The 26189-nt window shown below is 45.0% G+C and overlaps 1 protein-coding gene across 1 annotated transcript; it reads right to left on the bottom strand.

The window, feature by feature from the left end:
- Positions 1-946: 946 nt before the first annotated feature.
- LOC135699031 (uncharacterized) lies at positions 947-24189 on the bottom strand. The gene is made up of 5 exons (XM_065219213.1): positions 21142-24189; positions 9889-10236; positions 9621-9732; positions 9193-9339; positions 947-1026 (listed from the first exon to the last, which is right to left on the bottom strand). Exons 1-5 carry the CDS (start codon positions 24187-24189, stop codon positions 947-949), a joined length of 3735 nt encoding a protein of 1244 aa, XP_065075285.1.
- Positions 24190-26189: the final 2000 nt, after the last annotated feature.

Here is a 26189-nt window from a genome sequence, read left to right as displayed (position 1 = left end):
TTTAAATTGAAAAAGAAAACTACTTATAACCACTATTTACAACTACAACTCACCTACAACTACTATATACAAATTACTTATCAAAGCATGTTCTGATAAAATACATTTTTGTGCAAATTTAGTCTTCATTTCGTTAATTCTGGAATCTATTTTGGCAATGCCTGCCTCTTCGTGTAAATTTGTTATTCTAGTATTGTTACCGTTTGTAACATTTGTTGATGTACTTCTGTATGTTTATCGTATTCTGCATGTTAATTTGAATTTAAATAATAATTGCCAATTTGACAACCCTAGTTTTAGTACACTATACAGTACCACAGTTTACTACCAACTGCTGGAATAGGTGATGAGCCAACAATTTGAGTTCAGTGGAACATTAGAGAATGGGTACGAGAATTACAGAGAAAGGGAACGGCGAGTAGCACGGAAACTTCTTCCGCCACTTGCCAAGTAACCTTAAACGAGAGCAGTTGAACAATCTAAAAAAAAAACCGTTAAAATTATAGAGAAGAAAAGTAAGAGTGTCGTAGTAGCAGGCGTGGAGTGAGAGAGTCAGGTATGGTACAGGGATTGAAAAGGTCACATGTCACAATCGGGCCTAAGACCGTTTCTTTTGTGCAATATAGGACCCGTTAAGTTTTCCTATTAAGAACGCTCGATCGAGGTGTTTGGCCAGATCACGCCGACAGGCCTTCCGTGAGCGATTGACCGCTGGAGAGCCAGTTCCGTTCGACGGCCCGGAGGATAGGACCACTTTGGACCTTTCCGTTCCGAACGAGTTCCAACCGGATTCATACCCCGACCGTTCCCGCAGAGCCACAGAATCCTGAGAGGGACCCGCCAGTACCTCGTGTAAGGTGCCGGGACATAACCTCCCACCGAAGAAGACACCTCTCCACAGTCCACCATTGTGACTTGGCATACCTACTGGCGCCACCAAACGCCCTTAAGCAACCACCGTCACCATCACCAACACCGTAGTCTCCGGTGTAACCACGGCCAGCGTTACCGCCATAATCGCCGCCACTACGGACGTTAACAATGCCGAATCCACCACCAGCCCACTATGGGGCGGCTCCATACAAAGTGGTGGCCAAAAATATTTTATTGGTTTTTCCGCACTTTTTGTTGGTATTATAGTAAGTTAAGCATAAAATTAGTCATATTTATGTATTTTCATCGCATCCGGAAGGTGTAACTAGTATTAAGCTACTTATTCCTGAACAATAAACTTGAAAGTTTGTTTTTAATTTTAGGGACAGTTCAAATGCAAATCAAAACTAGAATAAGGTTGCTGTGCATAAGATTAAATAGGAAAGGTGGAGGTGGAAACCCCCCCCCCCCCTCCTAGCCAAGACCTGACTCCTCCCCCATTTTTTTATATACGTGATATAAGAGTATTGTTTTACCAATCAGGTATTTTGATGAAGAATTATTTGTCTATCGAACCTCCCCTCTACTGAAAATATTTTTTCCGTCCAAATCTCGCCTTTAGCATAATAAGGGCGTATCTGCATTGATCGATTTTCTCTTTCGTTAATAACTTGGCCAAACCGAAACCGATCGACGCAATTTTTGGACTGTGGCAAGATATTATGATCAGTGCTGCGATTTGTCATTTTCATTGAGAAAACTTCAGTGGATATAGACAAAATTCATTTCAGCAGCAACACTGATAGAACTGAAAATCAAAATTTCCTTTGTCAAAATCTCACTCTTTTCTTTGTCAGTGACAAAGATTCCCTTGGTGAAAAAACTGTGAATTTGCGCATTCTGTGTCACATTATTGTTCTCCAGGCTGATAATAATGATTATTCGTATTCACTTTGATGGTTCTATGTAACTGTTTTGCTAAATTAATTTGATTTCGATAGTAATTCAGCAAATGAAAAAACTGCACATCGTCGTCACTGATAGTAATATCACTGACAATTGATATTGATTGCTACTGATGGTGACTCTCTGCTGAAATGAGTGACCAGTGTTGTTTTGTTATTATCAGTTTTTAGTGTCGAAATTTTGCAGCACTGGTTATGATCCTTTTCCGTCAGTTATCCGTTATTCGCTGAGAAAATTGCATTTGTTTCAAATGCATTTTTTCTACAATTTTCAAAATTTTCCTAAGTCTGATGTCTGTGCAATGAGTTTTCATCACAGAGGGCTGAAATTTTGGGCATCTAGGTTTGAACTATCTGGCTATCAAATGGTTTACAAGATACGTCATTCAAAGCAAGTCAATTTTTCGATTTTTGGCCACCACTTTCCCCATAGTGCAGCCTGTACAGCATCACCACCGCCGTATCAACCACCATCACGTGCAGCATCACCGCACAAAAGTTCCAGCAGTCGCCGGCCGGCCAGGTATCTGTAGAAAACCTCCACTATACACGCCACACACACACACATAGAATGTAATTGGTAGGGAAATAAACCTCTAAAGTGTAATTCAGTAGCTTTTTCCATTCAACCACACTTTATCCGAGTCCTGATTAGCCCGGTAAATCACTCCAGCCGACCTTGAGGCTAAGAATTGCCCTCCAGATCGAGCTAGCCATCAAAAGAGGTCGTTGAATGACCCACCCTCATTGGTAGGCCGTTGCTTAGCCAAGCCCACCGAGGTGTTTGTCCTGGTAGCCCCCTAGGTACCCCACCCTAGCAGCAATAGTATCGAAAGGACGATCTGAGTGACCTGGATTTTGTTCCTGTGTGTCTGTGCACATGATTCCCACACCGGAGCTACGTATAGGATCGCAGGTGCTATGCTTTGTTTGTAGACAGCCAGTTTGTTCACTAGAGTGATGCAAAATTTGAAATTTTCGCTCCACAATACTTAAACGATTCCAAATCGGATCCTGACTAACCTCTCAAAATTTGAACCCATTTGGTCAGAAACTGAGATGGCACAAACCATTTGAAGTTTGTATGGGAATTACTATGGTAAAACTAAGATTTTTGTTCGTGTCTATCTAATAATTCACCAAATCGGTCTGCTTCAAAAACATTCAATTGTACTTGTAGGAAATTTTCCCAGCTACAACTTTGCTTAAGACCACTTTATCAATGGTTCAATGCGCTGATGTCTTATGATCATGCTCAATCAACTGCTCAGCAGGCAACATTGGTGTTTCTGGGCCGTTGAATAGGATACAAAAATCATGGCTACAAGGGGATGAATCAAGGTTGAGTACACATTGCTCAACCTTAACTTCGAGCGGACTTTGGATGTTGGAGCCAAGCAAGTGCGATTTGGCAATATGCTCACCGATCGCATTTGCCTTCTCCTGAGGGGTGATTATGAGCCGATCGTCATCATTTTCATCTTTAAGTGGTGGAATGGGTTTAGGGTGCGTCTTTAAGACCTTGGCATCTTTCCAGAATGGTCTGGAGCGGTCGTTAAGATTCTGGACAAGCCGCCCGAAACTTTCGTGGTCCGGAGTGAGACCATTCTGGAAGCAATCTCGTTGTTCAGATCGGCCATTTCACGTTTCCTCGCTAGATCTCCAGTCCTCTGAAACTGGCGTCTACGAACATTTCCCAGACGAATCAAGAGTTGGGTGTGGGAATCAATGGCAATAAACTTACCCCTCACATGAACTCGTCGGACACACGCCTCGTCAGCCACGGTTATGGCTTGGTGGAGTCCCTCCAACGCTCGGTCGATGTCCTCCACGGTGTCAGACGGCGGGTTGTCGATGATGTACCTTGTGGTGGATATAGTTGGTGTGAAATAATAATATTAAAATAAATATATAAAAACTTGAGAGTTGTGTCAAGTAATGATACACTCCATTTGAGTTGAACTAAATTAGCGTGAAGCATGACAGATGTGAGGTGAAATACTGGCAAAGCAAGCAGTGCTGGATAAACGAGGAGAAAATACGGAGGGTATAAATATGAGCTATCTAAGCTCGTTGACGACATCATTCGCTGCCAGACTGTTGAGCAGTTCAGTCGATTTGAATTCTCTCTAGTTTCGTTCGTTCGTTCGCAAGTCGAATTAGCTCCGCGTTGTATAGTGACGCTCTCGCTGACCCAGCCATGGGTAAGAAATCGCGCGGTAACGCGAGTGCCGGCTTACCGGGAAAACAGACTCTCCCAGGAGACGGCGCGACCACCGAGCCAGCTCAGAAGAAGCAGAAGAAAACCCCATTGCCCGTCCCGACAGGCGTTGCGGACCCGCAGCCGGGGCCTCCCGGAACTAAACGACCCAGACCTGAAGACATCAGCGCCACCGCATCGGCAGCAAAAAAGCTGCTGAGCAACAATCCGTTCTCCGCCCTACAGAACGGAGCCCAGCCGCAGTCGGACCCTGAGACGGTGCCGAAAAAAGTTAAGTTGCCACCCTTCTATGTGAAGGGCTTCCCTCCCGGGCTATGGGAGCAGCTGGATTTCTACATTAAGCAGGGCCTTCGCTGCACCATTCAACGGTGCACGGAAGGCTACAAACTGATGGTCTCGGCCGAAAATCACTACAACGCAGTCCAGGCCCTCTTGGACAGGATGAAGCTGGAGTACTTCTCCCACGACGTCGAGGCCACCAAGCCGCTGAAAGTGGTGCTGCGCGGGCTCCACGACATGGACACCACCACCTTAATGGACGAGATTAAGGCGAACGGCCTCAAGCCGGTCGAAATCCACAAGATGACCCGCAGCAAGGCCATCAAGTATCGTGACCAGCTCTACTTGGTCCATCTGCAGAAGAACTCCACAACCGTGAAGGATCTCCATACGACACGCACACTGTTCCACATCGTAGTGAAGTGGGAGCGGTATAAGCCAACCCACCGTGGCGTCACTCAGTGCTCGAACTGCCTATTGTTCGGGCACGGCACCAGGAACTGCCGCATGGCCAGCCGCTGCATCAAATGCGGCAAAAACCACAAGATCGACGACTGCGACAGCATCGAGGAAGCCGCTCCCACATGCGCCAACTGCGGTGCTGCCCACAAGGCCACGAGTAAGGCCTGTCCGAAGCGGGCCGAATACGCCGAGATCCGGAAGAAGGCCTCGTCCAACAACCAGCCCGGTCGCAAGAAGGTCCCGGAAAACAACGCGCAGAACTTTCCTCCGTTATCACCGGTCCAACCACGGCCAATTCCAGTGTTGGCGCCGCTCCCGCTCAACCAACAGTTGGCTGCTGCCCAGTCGGCTGCCGCTGCAGTACCCAGTCAAGCCTCCGGCCCATCGACGGATCCCCCTGCTCCGGGATTGGCCGGTACAACCGGTGAAGCTACAGACGATTCTCCACTGTCAACGGATGAGATCGTCACACTGTTGGCCCAGGCCATCATCATCAAGCGCACCTGCGCAACAAGAACACAACAGCTCCAAGCTATCATCTCCTTCGTCGCTAATTATGGACCGTGAACCCATAAAGATCGCCAACTGGAACGCTCGCTGCGTAGGGGCGAAAAACATTGAGCTTGCAGACTTCCTCCGCAAGCACGACATCGACGTGGGCCTTCTCACCGAGACCCACCTCAAGACCGGTGACAGCTTCTGGCTGCCCGACCACAGCATTGTCCGGCTTGATCGCACCAGCTCCAGGGGGGGCGGTGTCGCGGTCATCATCAAGAAAGGCATCAAGTACTGCACCCTACCCCACTACCGCACTTCCATCATCGAGGCCGTCGGCGTTGAGGTGGAAACATCGACCGGAAACGTCCGGTTCATCGTTGTCTACTGCCCCCGGCAATGTACCGTTAGCAATGGTACAGCACAGCAGTTCAAGAACGACCTTGCCATCATAACCCGCACCAATGCCCGCTTCGTAATCGGAGGGGACCTGAACGCCCGGCACGAGGCCTGGCGGAACTACCAGCAGAACCAAAACGGCCGCCTGCTATTCGACCATTCCCAGCATGGTCTCTATTCCGTCTGGTTTCCGGACGAACCAACCTTCACATCACCGGCGGGCAACCCATCGACGCTGGACCTGTTCTTGGCAAACACCAGATTAGCCAAGCCGGTTGCCGTCAACGACCTGAGTTCGGACCACCAACCGGTGCTGACCGAGCTGGGCTACAACGTGGCCCCTGCACCGTGCCAGCGGAAGGACTACCATCGAGTCAACTGGGTCCAGTTTCGACGCGTGGTCGACCGCCACATCGACGACAACCCACCACTCGACACAGTGGAGGACATCGACCGGGCTCTGGAGGGTCTCCATCAAGCCATATCCGTGGCTGACGAAGAGTGCGTTCGACGAGTTCCTGTGAGGGGTAAGTTTCAAGCAATTGATTCCCACACCAAACTCTTGATTCGGCTCAGAAATGTTCGTAGACGCCAGTTTCAGCGGACTGGGGATCTGCAGCGTAAATACGAAATGGTCGATCTGAATCGGCAGATCGCTTCCAGAATGGTCTCAATCCGGAACGAGAGTTTCGGGCGGCTCGTTCAGAACCTGGACGACCGTTCCAGACCATTCTGGAAGGTTGCCAAGGTGCTGAAGTCTCACCCCAAGCCCATTCCACCACTTAGAGTCAATGACGAACGGCTTATCACCAACGAAGAGAAGGCCAATGCAATTGGGGAGCACATTGCCCAATCGCATTTGCTTGGCTCTACAATCCCAAGTCCACTCGAGAACCAGGTTGTGCAGTGCGTCCAGACGTTAGATACCTCCCCTTGTGCCGTCCCTCCAGAAGAACGGATTACAGAGGAACAAATTTGCTCAGCGCTGAAATATAGTAAAAACATGAAGGCTCCCGGGTTTGACGGAATATTCAACCTAGCGTTGAAAAATATCAGCCCGAGGGTCCACTCGCTGCTGGCTGCCATCCTCAACAGATGCTTGGAGCTGCACTACTTTCCAAGCATCTGGAAGGTGGCAAAAATCATCCCGATCCGCAAACCTGGGAAAGACCCTTCACTACCGTCAAGCTACAGACCGATTAGCCTGCTCTCAGCGCTGAGCAAGCTGTTCGAAAAATTGATCCTCAGCCGACTAAACAAGTTTGTGGAGGAACATGACATTCTTCTTCCGGAACAGTTCGGGTTCCGCAAGGGGCATTCCACCAATCATCAGCTAGTGCGGGTGATGAATAACATCCGAAGTAACAAAGCTGTATCCAAGTCCACAGCTATGGCCTTGTTAGACGTCGAAAAGGCGTTTGACAATTTGTGGCACGACGGACTTATATACAAGCTTTGTAACTCCAACTTTCCACCATACCTTGTGAAAATCACCCGTAACTATCTCCAGCAAAGGTCGTTCAGGGTGTCGTTGAATAGTTCCCTTTCGGGACAATTTACGATCCCAGCAGGTGTTCCGCAAGGGAGTCTGCTGGGACCACTGCTTTACAGCATCTACACGTCGGACATCCCTCCTCTAGGAGACGGTTGCGTGTTCTTTCTGTTTGCAGATGACACCGCGATAGCCGTCAAGGGTAGGATGCCTCGTGAAATTACGAACAAGCTCCAACGATGCCTTGACACCTTTACTGATTATGCCACCACGTGGAAAATCAAAATCAACGCCTCGAAAACCCAAGCGATCATGTTCCTTCACAGACAATCATTAAAACTTAAACCGTCTCCCTCCTGTACCGTAATAATGGATGGTACAAGGGTCGAGTGGTCCACTGATGTTACTTATCTCGGGATGTTGTTCGATGAGAAGCTCCTGTTCCGCTCGCACATAGAGAAAACCCTAGTTAAGTGCTCCGCCTTGGTTAGGTGTTTGTATCCGCTCATTTGCCGCAGATCCCGCCTCTCAAGGCAAAACAAACTGGCTGTTTACAAACAGATCATAGCCCCCGCGATCTTCTATGCCGCCCCGGTGTGGGAATCGTGCGCTCAGACCCACAGGAACAAAATCCAGGTTGCACAGAATAGAGTGTTGAGGATGATCATAGATCGTCCATTCGACACAAGAATAGCAGACCTCCATCAAGAGGCAGAAATTCCCAAAGTAGATTCCAAAATTGATGATATGACAACTAAATTTATTCAAAAATGCAATCTTTCTGAACATGCTTTAATAAGCAATTTGTACATAGTAGGTTAAGTGTATATAGTAGAGTAGGTTAGTTTTAAGCTGTAAATAGTAGTATTAAGTAGTTTCTCTTCAAATTCTAAAAACAAAACAAACCAATCCCACCAAGGTGGTCGACCGTGTACTAAGTCTAGGACTAATCCTGTAAAACAAATTTTAAATTTTGCCCATACCTAAAGATGAAGAAAGCAATTAAATCACTTAGTAAAAAATTTATATGGTAATCGTCCAAGTTAAACTAAAATAAAGATCATTTAAACTTAAACTCGTTGACGACATTCTTGTAACTAACTTTGGCAGCGAAGGACATCAGCAGCAGCAGCAGCAGTAGCAGCAGCAGAAGCAGCAGCAGTAACAACATCTGATGTGTGAAGCTGTTGTACCTGATTAACAGCTTGCTGTTTGTTCAGACATATGGCTGAGGCTGGAAACCTTAACTGTCTACCACGCGTCATAACTGGGCCCAGTTTACGCGATGGTAGTTCTTGAGCAGGCTTGAAGCAGGAGCCACGTTGCAGCCCAGTTCAGCCATCACCGGTTGGTGGTTGGAGCTGAGTTTGTTCAACGCTACCGGCTTGGACAATATATTTGTCAGGAACAGGTCTAGCGTCCATGGGTTGCCCGCCGGTGAGATAAATGTTGGCTCATCCGAAAACCAAACTGAGTACATGCTGTGAGTGGTCGAACAGCAGATGACCGTTCTGGTTCTGCTGGTAGTTCCGCCAGGCCTCATGGCGAGCGTTTAGATCTCCTCCAACTACAAAGCGAGAACCGGTACGGATGATGGTGGACAGGTCCTTCTTGAATTAAGCCGTTAGTCCACTACTGGCGGCACACTGTCGAGGGCAGTAGACGGCGATGAACTGGACGTATCCAGTCGACAACTCCACCTCCACACCAAGGGCCTCGATGATAGAGGTGCGGATATGGGACACCGCAACACCACCCCTAGAGCTGATGCGATCAAGCCGAATAATGTTGTGGTCAGGCAACCATAAGCTGTCGCCGGACTTTAGATGGGTCTCGGTTAGAAGGCCCACGTTGATGCTGTGCTTGCGGAGAAAGTCGGCAAGCTCAATCTCTTTTGCTCTTACAGAGCAAGCATTCCATGTGACGATAGTTAGCGGTTTAGACGCCATACTAGATGATGAACTTACCGAGCGCTTGGATCTGTTCGGGCTTATTGCGGCACTTACGAAGAGCACCGGACATGTTGACGAAAATTTCCATTAGTTCATCCGCTGAGAACAGATCGGGGTTGTTGTTTTTCGCCGTTGGTTGTCTCACGAATCCAGGGGGCATGTTGCTTGAGCGGAACGCACCCGCGAATTCGTTTGCTTTTGCTGAGGAGCACGAAGAGGCGGGAAATCCTCCGTCCGAAACGCCGGGACTTTGTCCTTCATGCGTCCTGGTTGGTTGTTAGTTGCCGCCTGTTTTCGGATCCGCTTGAAGTCCTCGCGTTTGGAGCACTGTCTGTCGGAACCGTAATGTGCACCACCACAGTTGGCGCATTTTTACGCCACGGCTTCATCCGCAGGGCAGTTGGAAGTGGCGTGGTCTTGAGCGCAGTTGCTACAGCGTGGCTTAATGTTGCAGTTGCGAGTGCCGTGTCCAAAGTTCAGACATCGTTGACACTGGGTCACATCGCGATGGCCTCCACGGTACGGCTCCCATCGTACGATGATGGAGTACATTGAGCGAATAGCCTGCAGCGCATTCAGCGTCACCGATCCCTTCTGGAAGTGCACCAGGAAAAGACAATCCGGGTACGTCTTCACGTTTTCGTCTCTTCTCGTCATCCGAAAGACAGCGGTTGGGGCCAGCTTGTACCGGTCCTTGAGTTCTTCTTCGATCGCCTTGGGATCAACATTCGGTAGACCCCTGATGACTACCTTGAAGGGCTTCTCACCGGGGATGTCGTGCGTGAAGAATTCCGCCTTGGAATCCTTCAGATATTTCACGGCTACCTCGTACTCCACTTTCGTACGGAGCATCACCTTGGTGCCGATCCTGCCGAGCTTAAACTCAGCTGCAATGCCCAGCGATGTGAAATCGCCAATGAGCGTCTTGAGAGGCACTACCTTCACCACCAGTGGAGGAAGCTTGACTTTCGCCGCACTCGGGCCGGCAGAATTCTCAGTTTCGACGGCGTCGCCGAAATCACCAATGTCGCTGGCATTCGTCGCGGTAACATCGTCGCGTCCGCTCGTACCATCGGACTGTCCTTGATTCTTCTTCCTCTTTTTCGTCCGCTTCACCGGGACTGGGTTGGTATTCCCAACATCGGTGGGAAGAGTAGCGTACCTATTCGAAATAGGTACACTCAAGCTACACTCATCACTGTTCTTCTTTTCCGCTTTCTCACGGAGCCTGCTCCGGGAGCGCTGTCTTCCCATCACACGAAGCGACCGACACTACGCAATTAAACTGCGAATGTTTGGAACAAACTAGGAACTTTCGAACAACTCGACAAAGCGAGCAAAGACTGAACTGTACTGCTTGACGTTTAAGCAGAGAGTAATGCCACGTAAACCTATGTTTCCTCCTCGTATATATGCATTTACTTTAACATTTGAAGTCCCTCCTTTTGTACATATTCTGCGCAAAAGATACTTTATGCCCCGCCCCATACATAAAATTCGGCTGGAAATTCTGTAAGGGGTGAGCTATTTTGTGTGCAGAATGTGTAAAAAAGAAGGGACCTCGAATAATAATCTAAATGCATATATAGAGGTACCAGACATGTTTTGCACTGCAGTGTTCTCTGTGAACAATTATAGGAAAACAGATTGTCCGTAGTTTCCGATACAAATCACTGCAAACAACAGCAGTGACATCTGATGCAACATGAATGCAGAAGCTTGACAAAATGATTAATTAATCATTTTGTCAAGCTTTTGCATTCATGTTCCATCAGATTCCATCAGAGAAATTATCTTCTTTGCAGAGAATGTAAAAAAAGGATGGACTTCAAATATTAAACTAAATGCATTTATAGAGGTACCAGACATGTTTTGTAGTGACAGGTACTCTATTTTGTAATCTGTGAAAGGGAAATCACAAATCGAATGTCATCAAAATACATGACATGTTGAGAAATTAAGGTCGTGAGAGAGAATTTTCTCTCTCAAATTTGAATTTGTTGGCTCTCTGGAGAGTGGTAGTAAAGCAGGTTAAACGGTATGGGGAAAAATCATTTTTATTTAATTGTAGCTTGATTAACAATAATTTCCGGAAAAAAAACTAAACAACCAATTAATTTATTTAGGTTCCTTTATTTAACGTCGGTCTCTGTTCCGCAATCTAGTGCCAATCACCGACGGACATCGATTGCCATCTATTGACGGCAACCGAATGTGCAGGAAGGCAGCTTCCACACCTGCGTAGGATATCGCACCCATTCAACACACATACACATGGGTCGGGACCAACACTTCCCTTCCGAAGGAAGACGTGATCAGAGATTTTTATGCCTCAGAAAAATCCCACCGACCTCGGCTGGGATTTAACCCAGACCCATTGGGGTGTTAGAAAGCAGTCACGCTTACCACTACACCACCGGCGCCGGCTAATTTATTTAGGTTGTGGTTCACTATTTTTTACCTGAATATGCACCGAAAACGAGTTACTCCCACTTTTTCTCCAATTATATATGGGGATTTTTATCACTTCCTACCAGCGGAACAGAGCTATCTCTGTGGAAAATGGCCGATATGACTAATTCTTCCAACAAAAACAGCGTAAATAATAGTTAACCCGGCTTCAAGGGAAACCTGTGTAGTGATTATTGGATAACCGGGAAAAGGTTGAATAAGCGCATTTCAAGTTCGCACACAACTAAACGGCAGGATAACAGCTGCTTAGAAGCGTAAATGGATATGCTATAAGAGCTTGTCACAACCGTCCCAACAGCCATAAGTAGCTGACTAAGTTCGCCATATTTGCCTGGTATAGAGGTTGACTAAAGGATGCCTCACAGACAAACAGACATAACACATTGAACATTTCTCACTGTAAAACATCATCACTAAAACATTACCGCCATCTGTTGAGTACACTGTGGTGGGCAGTACGCTGAACAGTCAAACGCAAGGGAATTGACTATGCGCGCCACAGGTGGCGGTACTACCAACTACGATACTTTCAAATTGACCGTTAAATGCTTGTTCGATAAACAACTTGCGAGTGTTATGTCTGTTTTTCTGTGGTTGCCTCATATCGTATAACGTTTGAATACAGCTTGAGGCTGTATAAATGAAATGAGTAAAAAAAAATGAAATTCATTTGCAGTCGGGTTATTCGCCAAAGAGAAAGTCGATGAAGAGAATCGATCAACGAGGATAGACCCTTTTCAAATGTTAGGCGAGATTTGTCTTTTTCTATTCGATTCTATTCGATTCTATTCGATCTTTTGTCCATTTTGACCTTTTGTTCATTTCATCCTTTTATCCAATTTGAGCTTTTGTCAAAGATTCAAAATTTCTTGCACATTAGAGCTAAAAAGCTAAAAATGTATTCCTTAAGAAGGCGGTCTTACCCCGTTCTCTCCTAATATTGGAAAGTTTAGCGAATATTGCTCTCACTCATGTCTAATAGGTTCATTATGTTTTCATTGAGAGCAGAACTAGTGCACTGAACCAATATGACATATTCCTATTATGTGAAAGTCTAATAAATTTGCGCTATAAGAAAATCCAATGAAAACAATATTAAATATTGAAAATGTATCAGGTAAATTCTATATGAATATCTTATAAGTTGATTATATACTCGTAGAGAAATGGCAGTGAGAGAAATAGCTCCACGTTATTCGGGTAATCCTGTAATTAAAGCAGTGAGAACTTATCTGAACAAAACTTACAGAAAATCAAACAATGTGCTTGTAAGTGCTTTTAAGAAAATTTATTTTTATTGAGGCGATATAACAAATAATCGTCGTGAGGATGATGTAACTTAAAAATACAAACTAAATTTCCTCTACATAATCACCCACAGCACAGCAGAAAGACGAATCGCTATTCCAAATACGAAAGGAATGTCAATGAAACATGCTGAATTCACCCCCTTTCAGTGTGTGTTTTATATTGCGTAGTGTAAAAAATGGTTCAAACACTCATTCGGAAATCCCTGCTATTATTTAGGCAACGCTTATTACTTTAAATCCCATCTCTGCTTTTCCTGCTTGTTCCCCTAGTGGATTTTAAATTAATTTGTTAGCTCTCATACCGTATGTTATCCCATAACATACCCAGAGCCATCATACCTGACAACATTGTTCTGGGTAGTTCCATATATCTTCAAAATGAGCCATTTCACCCATTCCCAATAGCCACGTGCTTCTCCTCAATCTTGCGTCGCGTGTGCCATATTAACCCTCATTTGAAAAGATTGCAAATGGATGTTGGATGGAAGTTGGTAGCGCTTTCATTGAGTTTTACGGAGATTTTTCCTGCGAGTCCGCACACTATTTGCGTGTTGTGTTCTCAACTTTTTTGATCAGCTCTGGGCGATGGGGTGTGTAGCGTTTCTACATGTATATCGTTTCTTTTTACGATTATTATCATTATCCTCTTAATCTCGATGCTTTTCTATTTTTCATTTAACGTCAATCTCCCCACGCGATTCGGTTTCTACCGGTGGCAGGTCCTGGTGCTTGCACGATGACACACTGGGATAAATTTCAACAAAAAGGTCACATACGCTCTGAATTCGAAGACTGCAGAGTTGGACTAAACTCCGAACTATTCAGAGTCGGAGTTGTAGAATAGCATTGACTCCGATTTCGATCCGCCTCCAGTCTGAATCTACAGGCCTACTTGGATGCTTGCCGACTGTTTTATTTTTAGTCGCTTATCATTGTCATCTTGCCCACTGTTCCCGTGCTTGGAAACCCCGCCGATAAATGAGTATCATTTTGAAATAGAGGCGATAAGATGAGATGACGGTCATTGAGAAAAAAAAGAAAAATGTCATTTGTTTCACTTTCCGATTTTCTTTTTGCTCATTTTTTCAAATGATAAAGAAGAGGATACGAAATTGTAGACTCTGCTTCTTTGAAATCAATCGCATTGAGCTGATGTCTTAAGAAAGGTATTCACTTTATTTAATTTGATTAATTCCTTTCATCTGACAGGTATTGGATTCCCGTTAGAATACAAAATTCGTTTGATGCATTTGAAGTACATTTCAAGCGCTTCACCCTTGGGACCACATCCGCACAAAACCGCAACCCTATCCAACTTTTCTCAAACCGATTTCACGTCAAAAATATCCATTTCATCAGTGCGAAAAAATTGTGTACGCCCTCCACGAAAATGAAGAAAAATCAAAACGGTCAATGAAGCAGAATCACGGGGTTGATTAAAACGGAAGCAAACAACACCAACATTGTACCGACACTGTTTTTTCCCGGAATTATTCGGACTTCAATTGCCCCCACGAGGTCGAATCCCACTCAGCACCGGCAGCAGCGGCGCCAATATAAAACAACAAGAGTAGCGAAAGAAATGCCAATAATAAGCAAATTAAAAATTTCTCGATTGAATTTAAATGAGTTTGCTTTTCCCCAGCTCGCACCCTTCGCCACCCTGTCGTCATTGATGAGAAACTGGAAATATTCACTGTAAAAGCAAATTTAATTTATTTCTTCCCCTCCTGGCCATTTCCGCACACCGCTCACGAGGCCGGGATGAAGCCTTGGCGTCGGTTGTCGATGTGGCGTCGTCCGTGCCCCGCCGTTGAAACTCTGTCATGTGCTAGCATCATTATTTAGTAGGAAGTTTTTCGAGTGCTTCATCGGATCGGCGGAAAACAACGGAAAACAGGAAAGTTTGCTCGCAGTCAGCACTTCTCGCTTCCCGAGCAAAGCAGAGCATCAAAATTAGAGGAAAATGAAAACAAGTTTTGCTTTCAACATCAAATTGAAATCAAAACTGGATGTCAGTTTACGGTTCGGATTAAAATATTGTTTTCGCTTCGCTGTAGGGGAAGACGGGGTAAGAACGCCCGACGGGGTTAGCAATTCTTGACATATTTATCATGTTTAATCTTTAAAATTTCATATGGAACCCTCCTGCAAACAACACGTTATTTTGAAGATGGCTTTCTTTCGGAATGGATTTTTTTGAAGTGAGACTACGTCTGTGATTTCTATATGGGGCTACACTTTGTGAAAACCGGGAATGGAAGATGTAACAAAATTATGGAAGATTTTGAACGTTAATAACTCAGCTGCCCCTGAACCATTTTCAAAAATTGTATCACCAATTGATCAGAAATATTTCAACGCATCTGTTAAATTTAAAATTATATATTTTTTTTCAAAATTTCACAGTTGAAAATTGCACGAATGTGCAACTCTTGCTATTTTAATTAAAATTATCACCGGTTGCCTGCGAAAAGCGATTTCCCTAACACAGACTTCAAAGTTGAATTCAATTCGATCTCACCGTTTATTCAATCACCGCGTGGTGAGTGGTGGTGTTCTCCAATACTCAACTTAAAGCTCCCCGCAAGCAGCTAGCTATCAAGGCTGGCCTCAACCACTGATCGGATTCAGTTCAAATCTCCGTGTGTGGTGGTGTCCGGTCGTCGGCAGGAGCAGCAGCAGCAGCAGTGCTTTCGGCGCGTGGCGTTGAACATTTTTCCCCAGTACACAATACGCCAATGGATGGGATTTTTGTTCTACGAATCTGCTAAAATTAAAATTTTATCATTTTTCAAAATGTCGCTATTGAAAATTGCACGAATGTGCAACTGTTGCTATGATAATTAAAATTATCACCGATTGCCTGCGAAAAGCGATTCCCCTAACACAGATTTCAAAGATGAATTCCATCCGGTCTCACCAAACGGTGTTTATTCAAAGCCAGTATTCCAGATATTTTCTGGATTTTACAGATTTTCAGTCCTCTTGCCAGATACACAGACAGATCACGTTTATTTCCAGATTTTTTTTTCATAAATTTTCCCAGATTTTTAAAATGTGTTGCTTTATAACTTCACTGCGATTAATGGACCCTCTAATCAAAAAATAAGAAGCCAAACTTACCGCTTTAATTACTATGGGCCATCAACGTTGGACATTATTGCAACATCATACATGAAATTGTTACAGCATGTTTGCAATGGGTTGCAGAATCATGAAAATTAAGACATTTTCTAAACATTATTGGCCGTAAAAAAAAACTTCAAATTTTTAAAAATGCCGAGCCAGGTTTTTTTTATTTGGAGTTTTTGTTTAGATTTTGGCTATATATTTTTTTTTTTTTTTTTGAATCTTGGATTTATAAAAATTAACATTTCAATATGGAGGAATTTTCCTAATTTTGAAATTTAGAGAAATCGAAAACTGTTCAGGATTGAAAACAATAAATTGAGTATGTGATATTTTTGAGGATAATTAATTAGATTTTTAAATAGAGTTTTAAAGTAGCTGTGAATATTGAGTTACCTTAGCAGTCTGCAATACTTTAGAATTCTAAATTGCCCCAGATTTCAGAATTTTAAGGTAATTCTGAAAATAGTTTATAGTGAAGTGTAAGTATGCAGTTTGTGCAACCTTTGATTGAAGTGAAGACGGTATAAATTGTCTTTTGCAAACTCTGGTCACAACTGCATGGAGATTTTGTCAAGAAAGGAAATGTCCAATGTTTCTATGGAGATTAGGTTTTATCAAGTTTTAAGAAATCTAGCCAATTTTTGGGAGACTTTCAATGCTATTTTGGCAAAGTACTTGAGTACTTAGAGTATACTGAAGAGGATAAGACTGGGGAGAATGTGACGGTCAATCTGAAGAGCGTTTCAAGGAAATTATTAAGGATATTCTAAGCGAATTTCATAGAGAAAAATTGAGACAAAATTATGCCAATTCTTGGAAATTATTACCAGTTTGAATTGTGGAATCAGAAAGCGATTTATAAGAGATTAAAAGAGATAATGCTAAGCACTCTTAGAATGTTACTGAAAAAGTTTGGATATTATCAAGATTAGCTTAGGGGAATCCAGAATAGAAGTATGATGAAATTCTAGGATGATTAAAATTGAACTCTGTAAATGAAGTAAATTCAGACCAACAAAAAATTCATGATCAGGAGCCCAGGAAAAGTATAAATAGCTGAATTAAGAATCATTTCAAGATCCTGAGACTTCAAAAATGACGCTTTCAGACTTTCATTTTAGTTACATAATAATATTATTCTTTGGCATAAAACTATTTGCAATGGTCATGTGGAGTTACCCGTAGTTTAGGTAAACTGTGTGTGAGTACCACGATGTTAGGCTTTAATTCTCAGGAGAATTTAAGTTTAAAATAAAATTAACTACTGGTCTACCGAGTGTTGTGAGTTGTATGATGTCAAGAATGAAATTGGAAGTCTGATCAATCGCAGAGTAATATTACAATTATTTAAAACTAATAAAAATTGTAAGACATACACGGGGATTTTCGTACATAGAAAATAACTTTCGAAATGTCACTTTTAACCACGAGTTAAATTTAACTCAGCAAATGGTTCACAGCCTAAACTGAACTATGCCCATTTTGTTATGGCATGTTTTGCCAAATAAAAAATGCTCCTCGTGTTTATTAGCGAAATTCACATCGAAGGAATTGCGTAGAAAATCAGTTTAACACGGCATTTGTGACCAGCATACACCTTCCGGTCGTATGAAACAGGTCAAAAACTGTCCAAATCCACAAAAAAAAAAATTGTTTTGAATTTCTTTATAGCAAAATATTGAACTTTTCGTTAACATTAACGGCAAAGAACTCACTAACACTGGGAGACCGTGAGCTCCTGCCCACCTGTGATAAACCCATCTCGGTACCGGCTGAATACTGTGGAAGGTGATCGACGGCACAATCCAGCAGGGATCCAGATACCATTCGGGAGATTGAACGTAAATATCTAGATAGAGCTGGAATTAGGGCGTAACACGCCTACACAAAACAACATATCCATCGGGTAGGAGTAGTCTTTCTCTACTCGATGGTTATGTCGATTTGCCAGGGAGAGCTATGGCTTCCGAGAAATCATCGAGAGAAATCATTGTTTACAAAAGCTGTTACGCCCTATGTTCGATAATCTCTGGAGAACAGCAATTCTGTGCTTAATTTTTCTTCGCTAGAGCACTACAGATCACAACGGGAACACGTATCTGAGGTAAGTTCTTTTTTTATTCTTTCTTCTAGTACAGGCACTTGAGACACTTTTGTCCTAGGAACTAGCACGCAGGTTCGTACAAAGTATCTTTATTGTTCACTACTATAACTATTTTACTACTTTATTATTCAAAAAACTACAAAATATTATTTCAATAAAATCACTGCCACTATTCGTTCTTTGTTTTGATTCACTTTCTGAGTTGTTGAAGGCTGATGACGTCGAGAAAAACTGATGATGATTTCATGATGACAGCTCGCCTTTTATAGAGGGTGCCTCCATTTTATGTAGGTAGTCCCGGATAGAGCGAGAACGCACTTTTCCGCCAGGCGCCATAATCGATGATCGAAGAATGGTTGATGCTGTCGGTCGATGCGGGTTGAAAAACAGGTGGCGCGCGGATGCACTTTTCGTGATGCACGAACATGCTGGCCCCTTCAGAAATCGTATTTCTGACAGTAGAATCGATGATCGCTCATTCCGTGTCGCTATTAATTGATGCCCCTCTCGATGACGATCCGTTGACGTTTGATGAATCGTCGATGTCACTCGTTGTGGCGAAGGCGATGTTGTTGTTATTTTTGATCAACAATCGGACGACGAGAACATAAAAAAAAACAAATTAAGACCCGGTAGCGGGTTACGATGCAATTAATTATATAGCACAGGTTCTTACCTTGTCCTTTATGTAAAAGGACCTTGTATTAATTTCATTTTCGCTGATCTGGATTGGAATCGATGTTTGCTTTTAGTGTTGTGGTGGTACTATTCGTTGTGAATGACTGGTCGGTGCTCTCGGTGGTGTTGTTTTGCGTGGGCGATATTGGCAACAAGCAAATTTTTGCAACTGGACGAGTGTAGCGGCCGGTTGGTGTTTGTACGGTAACTACACGGGTAACACCATTGATTCCGGGATGAAGATCGACGATTCTGGCGGTCTGCCAAGCCATTGGAGGTGCATTTTCATCTTTAAGAACCACCAGTTGGTTTCGTTGGATACTAATTGGTTGATTGCACCATTTCGTTCGAGGCTGCAATGTTGATAAATACTCATAATGCCACCTCTTCCAGATGATTTGGAACAACTTTTGAGTTAGTTGCCATTGTCGTAAGCGGTTGAACGGAATTTCGGTGACGTTGGTGTCCGGAACAGCCTTCAGTGCGGACCCTACGAGGAAGTGGCCAGGCGTGAGAGGCTCGAAGTCGGATGCATCGTCACTGAGTGGAACGATGGGACGAGAATTGAGGCAGCATTCAATTTCTACCAGCAATGTCTCCATATCGTCTTGGGCAAGAGTGTGTGTGCCAAGTACACGAACGAAATGCTTTTGGGCGGAACGAATGGCAGCCTCCCACAGGCCACCAAAATGCGATGCTTTGGGTGGATTGAAGTGCCAACGAATACCCTTATAGGTGCATTCTCGAGCTAGTGCTTGCTGGTGTTCCTGGCTGCGGATCAGTTTCCGCAGTTCATTGTCGGCTCCTATGAAGTTGCGACCGTTGTCGCTGTATATGTCACTGCACAGACCTCGACGAGAAACAAAACGACGTAGCGCCTGAAGAAATTTGGCTGTGCTCAGATCGATGACTAATTCGATGTGTACAGCGCGGGTGGAAAAACACACGAAAACCGCTACATAGGCCTTTCGTGGTGCTGCTCGACGATGTGTTGGCTGCAGCGAGATGGGTCCCCAGTAGTCAACGCCGGCTACGGAGAATGGTCGTGTGGCGGTGACTCGTGACGCTGGTAGCTCGGCCATGAATTGTTCCAAGAGTTTTGGACGGGCTTTGACGCAAGCGATGCAGCTGTGTACGATGGATTTGGCTAGGTTTCTGGCCCCTGTGATCCAATACCGCAGACGAAGAACAGTGACGAGAAGTTGCGGAGCTGCATGTAGATGTTTTTCGTGGTACGATCGAACCAAAAGCGTGGAGAAAGCGTGAGACGCAGGAAGAATTATCTGATGCTTGCTGTCATACGGCTGCGGCGCTTGATTTATTCGACCTCCAATGCGAATTAGCTGCTCAGCGGACAGAAACGGGTGAAACCAACGTAAACGGGATTTCGACGAAACGGGCCTAGATTGTTCGAGATTTCTCCATTCGTCTGCGAAGGTTTGCTTTTGAATCAGTCGAATTAGGGTTGCTTCCGCTGCGTTCTTTTCGTCCGTAGAAATGTAATTCGTTTCCGTATTGTTAGCTGGAGCTCGACGACAATGTTGGATGAACCGACGACAGTATACAGTTACTCGAAGCATCCGATCGTAGTTGGAAAACTTGTCCACGTACAAGTCGATGAACGATGGTTCTGTTGAGGCTGGACAGCCGGTTGTTGCTCGCTTTCCTGCTTCGTGGAGTGCTTCGCTATTGAATTCGTTGTTGATTTGCTCGATCGGCCAAGAGTGTTGATCTAGTTGTAGCCACTTCGGTCCTTGCCACCAGAGTTGGTTTTCGATCAAGTTCTCTGCCGGAATGCCTCGGGATAGGTAGTCTGCTGGATTCTCTTGTCCGGAGACGTGATTCCAAGAACAGTTTTGCGTAGCTAACTGAATTTTGGAGACACGATTGGCTACGAAAGTATTCCACGCTGACGGCGTAGCTTTCAACCAGCAAATAACCGTCGTAGAGTCGACCCAGAAAAAGGTTTCCCCTGGAAGCTCGAGAGATGCGGTTACCTTTTGGTAGAGTTCGGTGGCGAGAAGTGCTCCACAAAGTTCTAGACGAGGAATGCTCTGCTGTTTTAAGGGTGCTACCTTGGATCTAGCGGTCAGCAGGGCTGCTTTCACTGCTCCAGAAGAGTCTGACGATCGAATGTAGCAGCACGCGCCGTATGCGTGCTGAGAAGCGTCCGAGAAGAAGTGGTACTGAACGCTTGACGGAGTCGAAGAAAGGATGTACCGCTCGATACGAAGGCTGTTGAGAGCGGTAGACATTCCAACGTTCCCTTAGTGGCATCGGAAGTTCTTGGTCCCAGTTCCAAACCTTGCCGTCATCGTCCTTCAACGTCCAGAGTGCTTGCATGAAGAGTTTGGCAGAGATTACAACAGGACCCAGTAGACCAAGTGGGTCGAAGAGACGAGCAATTTGCGACAACGCGATTCGCTTGGTGAGAGGAGAATCAGATGAATCTGCCGGAAGCTCGATGCGGTATTTCAGCTGATCCGATGCGGGTTCCCAATGAAGACCCAAGGACTTGATACATTGGTCACGATCCAGGTAAATGGAGGCTTTGAGCGCTCGATTTTCTGGTGCGAGGCCATCCAGAACAGTTTCTTCGTTGGATGCCCACTTACGAAGTTGGAATCCGCCTTTAGCAAGGAGTGCTTCCAGTTGCTGACGAAGTTCGATTGCTTCTTCGACGCTTTTTGCTCCCGTGAAAAGGTCGTCTACGTAGAAGTCCTTACGTAGAATCTCAACTGCTTCAGGAAAACTCTCTTGCTCGTCATCTGCCAGTTGCAGGAGAACTCGAGTAGCGAGAAAAGGTGCGCTTGCAGTGCCGTATGTGACTGTTAGGAGCTCGTAGGTACCTAATGGTAGGTCCGGCGATGGCGTCCAAACGATTCGTAGAAGCGGAGTGTCACGCTCGTCTACAAGAACTTGCCGATACATTTGCTTTGCGTCAGCGATGATCATGACTCGACGGATTCTGGAGCGCATGATAATTGAACGGATGTCTTGCTGAACGGTTGGGCCTACCATTAGTGCGTCGTTGAGCGATGGTCCCTCCGGAGTCTTGCATGACGCATCGAATACCACTCGCAGCTTCGTGGTAGTGCTCTCTTCTCGAACCACAGCGTGGTGAGGCATGTGATAACATGGAGATGGAGGCGCTTGGTAGTCGAACACTTGCTTCATGTGGCCCAAAGTCAGATACTCATCCATGAAATCACGATATTGCTTGGCAAGGTCTGCGTTACGAACAAGACGACCTTCTAGCATTCGAAAACGACGAACAGCAGTGCGACGGTTGTCGCCGAGTTGCTTGATGACGTCATCCTTCACTGGCAAGCGAACTATGTACCTTCCTTCAGAATTGCGCCTAATCGTGCGTCGAAAGTGTTCTTCGCAAGCGGTTTCTTCGACGGAGTACGCTGTCGAAGTGCTGTCTTCCTCGATTGTCCAGAACTTTTCCATTAGCTGATGGATATCTGAAACTGTAGCGACGTTAGCAACGACGAGAGCGGTAGACGGACTGATCGTAGACTTTCCAGCTACTACCCAACCAAAGACGGAGTTGACGAGCACTGGAAGATTGTCGCCGACAGGAATTCGTCCGGGAACCTTGAACAGATCAAAAAAGATTTCGGCTCCAATGATGATGTCGATCGGATTGGTGCTGTCAAACGACGGATCTGCAAGCTGAATGCTAGATGGCATGTCCCATGTCGAAGTATCGACGGATGTAGCTGGTAGATCGACGGTCACCTTCGGCAAAACGAGGAATTCGACGTTGGTGGAGTACTCACCAACTCGAGAACGGATAGTGGACGTAAACTTCAGCTTAGCTTGAGTGGATGCTTGACCGATTCCCGTGATTGGCAGGTAAATCTTCTTCCTTTGAGCCTTGATGCGTTGCGAAAAGCGTTCTGTGATAAAACAACATTCGCTGCCTGAGTCCAGGAGAGCGCGAGCGACGTGTTGGACTCCTTCATCGTCAATCAAGATGATGACCGCAGTTGCAAGGAGGATTGTCTTCCGCTTGTAGCCAGCGGAAGCACAACTGATCGACTCGACGACCGTAGCAGATGCAGACGTGGTCGGAGGATCGATAGCTGGAGCAGGTGTAACAGATTTCGGTTGCTGGGAGCTGATAGGCTTCGAATTCAACGACGAAGAAGAATGGTTCAAGCAGAGCAAGGTATGATGACGTCCACGACACTTGCGGCAATTAGTGGACGACGAACAATCCCTCGAGAGATGACCTTTTCGCAGGCAATTCCGGCAAAGTTGATGACGACGGACTTCCTTCTCCTTTTCTTCCACCGAAAGCTTCGAAAAACTCCCGCAAAGGTACAGAGGGTGATGGTCAGAACAGATGACACAATTCCGAACGTTGAACTGGCTGGCTCCGTGACTCGAGACGGAACGCTGAATTGGCTTCTTGTGTGTGATTGACGGTTGTGTTTCGATGGTCTTCGCTTTGATGGCTTGTAGCACCGTGATTCGTCGCTGGATGAATGACGTCAGCTCGTTAAAGGTGATCGCTTGTTTGGTTGAAGAGTACTCCTCCCAATCTCGCCTTGTCGTCGGATCGAGTCGAATGCTGAGCATACGAATGAGTAGGATGTCCCAGTATTCCGTACGTTCACCCAATTGCTGCAGAACCTTGACGTTTGCTTCGAATTTCTCCACTAGACTATGGAGTTCCGTTGCCGATTCCCTTTTCATTGAAGCGAAGTCGAAGAGTGCGTCCACATACGTTTGCTTCAGCCGAGCAGGGTTCTGGAAGTGTTCCAGCAGAAGGTTCCAAGCCACCGGGTAGTTGTTCGCGCTGATTGGGATCGTTTGGATGAGCTGCAATGCTGCATTCGACAACGAGGACCGCAGATAATAGAACTTTTGGATGTTCGAGAGACCAACCGACGAGTGGACCAGTGACACAAACAAATCGTGGAAATTTAGCCAATTCTCCAGTTTTCCATCGAAGACGGGGAGTTTAACGTCCGGCAAACGCACCTGCGATGTCGACGGAGGGAATTGAGCTTCTAAATGATTTGGAATCGGGTGAGTTGGAGTGATTGGAGTTTTATTATGAGCCAACAGGAAGCCCTTAACATAGTAGTAGGCGGACTCAAGCGACGTCCGCTCCTTCAGGTGGACCTCGATGGCAGCTTCATCGAGCGTCTCCAGCTCGCTCTGGACGGTATTGTAGTCCGTCCACAGTCTTATCAGACTTTCGAGACGGACAGGCACTTCATCGGCCTGCTTTTCCTCATCGTAGTCATCAACGAACGCCTTAATTAGATTAAGCGACGTCACCAAACTTTTCAGTCGCAGTTTCAGCGACTTAATGCGGCGCTCGGTCGACATTGAAGAATAGATCTGTGGACAATGGACCAGCGCAGCACACAAAAATTGAAAGTAAGGAAGTTGGAATGCCAATTACCTGGTAGAGGCAATTAATTTGCCTTGAATCAAATCAATTTAAATCAGCAGCAGTGATGGCGGAATCCAGTAGGACGACGTGGATCTCCGAACAGTTGAAATGGTGGATGGTGAGCTGGGTCTGAAAGCAGAAGACCGCGTAGCTCAAACGGGAAATGAATATAAAGTAGGAATACTAATTACCTTGTGAAAGGCAATTATGTGCCTTGTAATTTAATCGAAGCAGCAGGAACGATGGCGGAATCTCACAATCCAAAGCTATTCTTCAGCTGGCTGCGATGGCGGATCTCACAATCCAAAGCTATTCTTCAGCTGGCTGCGATGGCGGATCCGGCGTGGATTGTCCTGCAGCTGCAATGGCGATTCGTTCCACCACGGGAAGTTTCCAGAACGGTCGGAGTTTCGACGATCGATCCGGTTCGAAGGACCAAATGTTCGATAATCTCTGGAGAACAGCAATTCTGTGCTTAATTTTTCTTCGCTAGAGCACTACAGATCACAACGGGAACACGTATCTGAGGTAAGTTCTTTTTTTATTCTTTCTTCTAGTACAGGCACTTGAGACACTTTTGTCCTAGGAACTAGCACGCAGGTTCGTACAAAGTATCTTTATTGTTCACTACTATAACTATTTTACTACTTTATTATTCAAAAAACTACAAAATATTATTTCAATAAAATCACTGCCACTATTCGTTCTTTGTTTTGATTCACTTTCTGAGTTGTTGAAGGCTGATGACGTCGAGAAAAACTGATGATGATTTCATGATGACAGCTCGCCTTTTATAGAGGGTGCCTCCATTTTATGTAGGTAGTCCCGGATAGAGCGAGAACGCACTTTTCCGCCAGGCGCCATAATCGATGATCGAAGAATGGTTGATGCTGTCGGTCGATGCGGGTTGAAAAACAGGTGGCGCGCGGATGCACTTTTCGTGATGCACGAACACCCTAATTCCAGCTCTATCTAGATATTTGGTTTCTGGTATGAATGTGAAGAGCTGTGGAATCCAGATTACATGTGAATGTTGCCTCGAGCGGTGGCTATGAAGACTTCAAAAGAGATTCTGGACATTGTTCACAGTGACGTCAGCGGACCAATGATGAAGACTATGGGTGGTGTCAGATATTATCTTACCATGATCGATGACCATAGCAGATACCAGTGCTACAAAATCTCGACAATGCACGGTGATATTGACAATTCTGCTTTGGTCACTCATTTGAGCTAACAGTCACAGTCAAGGCAAACCATGTCAATTGTCAATGACAATGCTGTCAGTGACGAACTTGTGTAGATTTTGTAATTAACTAAATTTGTAATGAAATTAAATGACTTGAGCATCACAATAACATGGAGCCGTTAATGTGAACAAGCATCTACGTCCTGAACTGCTTAGATACCAATAATGTGACACAGAATATACGAAATTACACTTGTTGTTACCAGGAGAATCTTTGTCATTGATGAAAAAATGAATGAGATTTTGACGAAGATTTTTTGATGATCAAGTCTTTCAGTGACTATGTGACGAACAATTTTGTCAATATCACGCGAAAGTCTGTCAATGACAATGATAAATCTCAGCACTGGCAGATACACGATGGTATACTTCCTGAAAGAGAAATCTGAAGTTGAAGCTAAGATTCGTGAATACGTTCGATTTGTGGAAAACCAGTTTGGTGATTCGATTGGACAGAGGAGGTGAATATAAAAGCCAAAACATCCGAAAATTCTACGCAGAAAAAGGTATGCAAGCTGAAACGAAATGAAATGAGAAATGAATCCAAGAAAATTCCAGATGGGTCCGTGTAGGAAGCGCATGTTCCTGAACGTTTTGCTTAACTGGAAACTGTCGAGGCAGAAGAAGATGAACAAAACAAAGAACTTTATGACTCTATGTAGTTTTCCGAGGCTGAAGGCGAGG

This window comes from Ochlerotatus camptorhynchus, unplaced genomic scaffold (genome assembly GCF_037179485.1).
Source record: "Ochlerotatus camptorhynchus isolate MF236.1 unplaced genomic scaffold, CSIRO-AGI_Acam_v1.1 ptg000101l, whole genome shotgun sequence".
NCBI classification, from domain to species: Eukaryota; Metazoa; Arthropoda; class Insecta; order Diptera; family Culicidae; genus Ochlerotatus; species Ochlerotatus camptorhynchus.
The sequence above is the reverse complement of the archived record's forward strand: the minus strand, read 5'-3'. Positions and strand labels throughout refer to the sequence as shown.

Bases quoted from the DNA above. Each gene is read 5' to 3' on its own strand.
- LOC135699031 (XM_065219213.1), bottom strand. From the start codon at position 24,189: ATGTCGACCGAGCGCCGCATTAAGTCGCTGAAACTGCGACTGAAAAGT. The intron at 9,340-9,620 runs GTCTGAACTTTG...CGTGCTCCTCAG, and splicing joins TGTGACCCAGTGTCAACGAT to CAAAAGCAAACGAATTCGCG. The intron at 1,027-9,192 runs GTAAGTGCCGCA...TAACGTCCGTAG, and splicing joins CAACATGTCCGGTGCTCTTC to TGGCGGCGATTATGGCGGTA.